Consider the following 5,929-nt stretch of genomic DNA (forward strand, 5'->3'; position numbering starts at 1 on the left):
TACTCATATTCTATCGCGATATTTCATTTTCCTATCGTTGCCTAACATTATACCGGTATTACCGTGAACGGTATAATATGGCCCAGCCCTAACTGGAAGTATCTACAGTTCTCAGTGCTGTGATACAGGCCGGCAGGAGTTAGTGGGGAACTGTCAACGCTCTTGTTTTGAAGGCAGAGCTGGGTTAAAGAGCAAATCTAATCTGTGAGACGAGCAGCAGACGACAGGATGCATACGTGTATATAGAAACTGAATTCATGACTGTTTTTACACGTCTTTTAAACCACTTTAAATACAACTTGAAAGCAAACTTGTTCTGGTTACTCCTCTAAACGATATCTCACCGTCTCCCCGAGCATGTCCAGCTGCAGTATAATCGTTCATTTCAGGGAATATCCGACACATCTATCGCCTTCTTCATCTAAAAGGTTTCCATTAATGAAAGCCTGATGCCGTATGAACTAGAAAGCACAGCCTGCATGAACCTCCATGAACCTGCATGATGCAGTCACACTGGATGATCCAAGTCCGACTGAAAATCTAAACCGTGTGCAGAGGCTTTCCCAGTCTGAATTCATTTGCCTGACTATTGATCTTACTGTGATTTGCTTTGATTCCTGGAGAGGTTGTGGTTTGTATGTGCCTCAGAATCTTGTATTGCCTGAGCTAAGTTCTGTTCTGGTTCTTGTGTACTTGTTCTTTTTGTCATTGTCTGTTACTATGAACAAAATCCTAATAAAAATATATTTTAAATAAAATGTGCAGAAACTCACGTGCCATCTGACTAAAGTCATATTGACTTGTAGACCCATCTGAACTAGATTTAAGGCATCTTAAGTAATATGTGTGTTTTAAACATTTTCCAAGACGTGGACATGTCTGAGCCATCACCCTTCATTTGCATCCACTTTAGAGACAACCGTGTTACTCTGATACACTCAATCTCATTCTTTAAATAACACAGTAGCTGCTCTGTGCTGATGTGACGCCCCGTTATGCAGTAGTGAGAAACTAAAGTTAGCCTTACCTCACTTCCTGTGAAATGGCACGGAGGAAGAGCCGGGGCTTCGCCTTGATGTCTGCTGGGAAGTTTTCCAAAGTGATACTTGGCCAAATCAATGAGCTCGTCATGACAGACACCTGATCAGAGAGGGAGCGAGTCCTGGAGATCAGATCAACTTTACTCTGGTTCAGAATTTATTGCATACTTTGAGCAGTGCTCATGCATCAGTGACTGTTTGTTGCAGGTTTACAGAAAATGTTAACGAAACGTGAGCAGAAAACAGCTCTAACCTCCAGCAGCAGCCAACACTATTCTGGGTCCTTTATAGTGAGCGGTGATATACTCCACCAGGTCTCCTCTGTTGATGGTCCTGCGTCACAAACACACAGCAGGAAGCTAAGCTGTGCAGGATGCTTTCAGCAAACCTCAGAGTACTTTGTGTTTTTTAGGTGTTTGGTCTCACTTGATGTTCTCAGTGGGGCCCAGGATGGTTCTTCCCAGCGCTGTGGACTGGTACGCTGTAGCATGCAGATAATCAAAGACCACCTCTTGCAGATTGGTCTCCACTTCCTGCATCTCTCGAAGGATCACCCCTCGCTCCCTCTCGATCTCCGCCTCTCCCAGCATGCTGTTCTGGATGATGTCAGCCAGAATCTCCACAGCTTTGACACAGAGAGATATTTTATTGTGCTTTAACACATTCCAGGTTTTTCGTTTGAGATGTTGCCATGTAACATTCAGCCCCTCTGCCCTCCCGTACCTCTCGGAAGATCCTTGGAGAAAGCTTTGGCATAGTAAACAGTCTGCTCGCGGGATGTGTAGGCATTGAGGTGAGCCCCCATGTTCTCGATCTCCAACTCCAGATCAAGCTGAGAGCGTTTCCTGGTGCCCTGTCACACATTTATACAGACAAAGTGAACAAAGTCTTGAATGTTACTTTCATTTATAAAGAAACTCTGAAATATTACATTTATGTCATTATTTTGTTATTATACTGCTGTGAACTATTAGAATGCATTCTTCCCTCTCTGCATAGGCCAGATACATTCAAATAAAGACCACTGCTTTAAAAACTTTGCTGCGTAGCTGCCATCTCACCTTAAATGCCATGTGCTCCAGAAAGTGCGCTGTGCCGTTATTTCTCTCGTTCTCATAGCGACTCCCGGCATCTATCCACAAGCCCACCTGGAACAAAGCAGGAATTAATATCCGCTTCCACAAACTGCTGCTACTGTACCACAACCCCACATCTCAGCCTGTAGTGGCAAAGCTAGCAGATGCTAACATTTTTTGTCATGCCTATTACATTTGGCTGGCTGCTTCACAATGGTTATGGTATTTTAACAACATATTTACGTGCATGTATTAAAGCAGCCTGTTTTAAACTGTTTACTTCCAGCTTACTGTGCAGGTGGGGAGCCCCGAGTCCTCAGATGCCACCCGGAGTCCGTTCTCTAAAGCAGTCACCTTGGTTTCAGGAACATTTAGCGCCACCTGGTGAGCAGCTTGGGTGGCCAAGAGTCTGTGCGGTCCAGCAGTGAACTACGGGAGAAGGACAGCCAGTCACCATGACGCTTCAAAACTACGTTTGCTGCTACCAGTCAGCGATAATGAATAAATCTGCCCCATTGGCGGTTCTGTTACACAGGGACATCCAAACATCACAGTAAGAGTTGATCACGTAATAGCTAAGCTATCTTAAATAGCTGTTCGCAAACAAGCCGGCCATGCGCAGAGCTTTTCCTCTATGACACTGAGCACTGGCAGCTGTCACGGGCATATCAATTAAATGAGAAACTCCAAACATGACTATGAATCAATTCTTCTTACCCTGCTTATCGAATTCTTCTTCAGTAAATGTCTTTGTAAGAAAAATCTCCCAGCAGACGTGAGGCACTGTACGGACATTGCCATATTGTTTATCTGTAACGGTGCCGTTCTGCTGACGCAACATCCGCCGGAGATGACGACTTACTTTTTTCATAGTAGGGAAAAAATACCACAGGATTTGATGACAACCGCACAAAGAAATGTATTCTTACACTCTTACACTCTCCTTAAACCAATAAAAAACAGAGATAAACACACCTGAACAAATAACTTTATATTTCAGACATTGATCAACCTATTATATGGAAATATGAAAATTGCTGCCACACGACTAACTGCCTATGTGACCTATTGGTTTGCACGTTAGCTGTAAATAAAGTATTGAAGTAATATATATTTACATTTAGGATACTTCTCAACCATATTTGACGTGGTTCGTTTATAACGAACGTTCTAACGTTTAATCGCTTTTGTTTATTTTGAAAGGGTGTCAGAATTTGAAGGCGGAAGTGTCGGTTTAGCCTAGCGCGGATTTTCTTTCTGTGAGTTTCAAGTTGGTCTGTCAGCTTCTTCCTAGCAGTTCAGTGTGTGACTGAAATAGTAGAGCAAGGCTGGAGTCCAGCTGTATACAGAGCAGAAGGCCTGCTGCTGTAGCCTGCACTGGAGGTATTTCCTCTGTAACCCGGACTTAATTAATTCTCTGTTGGGTTCAACGGTGTCGTTAGCCGCTAACGGTGCAGCGTTAGCTGTTCACGCTAATTAGTGGCCTCAACTTTAGCCGATGTAATAAAACAGGAGTGTACGGCCATTAGCTTCGGTGTGGCTTTCAGACAAGAAATGGCGGGAGGCAGAGATCTCATGGACGGTGACCTGGAAGATGGAGAGATCTCTGGGTCCAGCTCGGATACTGAGATGGGACCAGCCACAGCAGCACAAGAAGCTCGACCCCAGGTTCCCCCGGCTTTCTGCGGCCAGTCTTTCCAGAACAGAGCCTATGCTCAGACACTTCCAGCCGCAGCTTATCGCAGCACAGGTAGGACGGCAGAGTCTAGTGACAGTGACCCGGAGTCCTCTGACGAGGAGGCGGCTGTTTGGCGCCGGAAACGCCAGAAAGTGTCCAGTGCTCCACAGCCGCCTGCATGCAGCGCCCGGCTAGGGCCGACCCCTGTGCCCGCCCAGGGGACGACGGGTGGCCGCAAAGTGAATAACATTTGGGGCTCTGTAGTACAAGAGCAGTGCCAGGACGCTATCACTGCAGAACTTGGCATATTTGGCATGGATGGTGTTGGCATGTCCACCAGGAATGTGGAGACTTATAATTTCGTCCTAGCTCGGAAGATAATGGAGAAGGAGAGGGAGATGGAGGCACAGTCAAAGGAAGGAGGAGAAGTGAGCATGCTGGATGCTGAGCTGGAGGAGTACATGAAGGGTAGGGGGTCAGAGGAGAACACAGGAGGTGATGCAAAGAGAAAGAGACCTGCAAAGGAGCGGCTGGGCCCCAGAGCAGAGATGGACATCAAGGGCCGCTATGAGATCACAGAAGGTGACCCAGATGATAAGGTGATAGAGGAGATTGCGTTCAGGCTGCAGGAGCCCAAAAAGGAGCTGATCACTCGAGTTGTCAAAGTAGTTGGCAAGAAAAAAGCCATAGAACTTCTCGGAGAGACCGCCACCCTGGAGGAGAGTGGCGGTGTGTACACCATGGACGGCAGCAGGCGCCGGACACCGGGTGGGGTGTATCTCAACCTGCTGAAGAACACCCCCAGTATCACCAAGGCCCAGATCAAGCAGATATTCTTTGAGGAACAGGTGAAGGAGTACAAGAGCAAGAAGGCTGCCCAGAAGAGGAGGCGGCATTTGGTGGCCAAAAAGATGAAGCAGGCCATTGGCACCCTAAACCTGCAGGAGCATGATGACGTCTCCAGAGAGACTTTTGCCAGTGATACCAACGAGGCTTTGGAGTCTCTGGAGGAAGCTGCAGAAGACGAGGAGGCTCAAGAGGAAGCTGCTGTGGGCACTGAGGAGACAGCAGTGGTCTACAACGCTGCAGACCTGGAGGTGTTTTGAAAATAGCCTGCTGTCTGAACAACGATGTTAATGAAACACTGAAAGCACTGAATATGTGATTGATTCAAATCCACACTGGTGTCCTTTTTTGTTTTTTGTTTGAAACCTTAGCAATAAAAGCAGCGCTTCTGTTAACAAATAGTTACAGCATGAACATGTTGATTGGAGCTTTTGCCATTCAAATGTTGTTTTGCCTTTTAAAACCAGTCCTTCTCAACAAAATGATGTTGTGAGAGTCAAATTCATAACCATTTGTTGCTGTAAGTGTCATTATACAAACAGGTCTTGAGTTATTACTTTCATGGATGCACCTCGGTGTGGAAAATAATAAAAGTGGTGACTCAGGTAAAAGAATTAAAAAACTGTAGGGTTCTTTTTTTGTGCACTCACTTCCAAACACAAAATAACATAAATGTTATATAAGGTGAGTTTTAGTATCATCAGATCAGGATTCCTGTACTGACATTCATACCAAGTGGGGCTTCTCAAAGAAAACAAAGGCATTGAATGGCTGATGTAAAAGTGCTGAAGTGTCCACTAGATGGCAGCCATGTTCCAACTTCTGCAAGAGTGGAGAGCCCTTTTAGTCCAAGGCTGTATATAGAAAGAACCCTTAACCGTTCCGTACAGCATATATAAAAACGTATAATATAAAAGAATAACTCAAGAATTAAACTGAAAAATGCAAAACTGCATGCATATGAAGTGCTGCCTGCTATAGTAAAGGTTAAACTACCAGGTCACAGGTGTCCTGTTTAATTTGTATAACTCTGGTACAAATGTACACAGTCTGCCTGGCTCAGGCGTGTCAAACATATGGCCTGAGGGCGAGAATCATGCACACGTGATTATGAAAATGTAAAGGAGAAATTCTGTTTTTACAATGAAAAAGAAATATATTCATCCATTGAGCACCACAAATGATAAACGTCCACCACGTTAGACCTTTCACATTTGTCATTCTTTATGCAGGTGGTTAGGACAGAGCGTACTCGTAAATGACATCCTCATCTCCAACTTAAACATCTT

At 45.1% G+C, this 5,929-nt stretch overlaps 2 protein-coding genes across 2 annotated transcripts in view; one reads left to right on the top strand and one right to left on the bottom strand.

Annotated features, from left to right (window-relative positions):
* pmpcb (peptidase, mitochondrial processing subunit beta) overlaps nt 1–2,975 on the bottom strand; it is a 15,380-nt gene extending 12,405 nt beyond the window's left edge. Inside the window, exons 1-7 of the mRNA XM_005951839.3 lie at nt 2,834–2,975; nt 2,408–2,545; nt 2,102–2,188; nt 1,764–1,893; nt 1,467–1,665; nt 1,294–1,373; nt 1,028–1,140 (exon numbers count right to left, since the gene is read on the bottom strand). Coding sequence (XP_005951901.1) covers nt 1,028–1,140; nt 1,294–1,373; nt 1,467–1,665; nt 1,764–1,893; nt 2,102–2,188; nt 2,408–2,545; nt 2,834–2,917 — 831 coding nt within the window. The 5' untranslated portion in view covers nt 2,918–2,975. The remainder of the gene's footprint in view (nt 1–1,027; nt 1,141–1,293; nt 1,374–1,466; nt 1,666–1,763; nt 1,894–2,101; nt 2,189–2,407; nt 2,546–2,833) is intronic.
* Nucleotides 2,976–3,301: 326 nt separating this feature from the next.
* phax (phosphorylated adaptor for RNA export) lies at nt 3,302–4,975 on the top strand. Its single transcript, XM_005951838.2, has one exon. It carries the CDS (start codon nt 3,671–3,673, stop codon nt 4,898–4,900), a length of 1,230 nt encoding a protein of 409 aa, XP_005951900.1. The 5' UTR covers nt 3,302–3,670; the 3' UTR covers nt 4,901–4,975.
* Nucleotides 4,976–5,929: the final 954 nt, after the last annotated feature.

This window comes from Haplochromis burtoni, unplaced genomic scaffold (genome assembly GCF_018398535.1).
Source record: "Haplochromis burtoni strain Fernald_Lab_line unplaced genomic scaffold, NCSU_Asbu1 Contig_1155, whole genome shotgun sequence".
Classification (NCBI taxonomy): Eukaryota; Metazoa; Chordata; class Actinopteri; order Cichliformes; family Cichlidae; genus Haplochromis; species Haplochromis burtoni.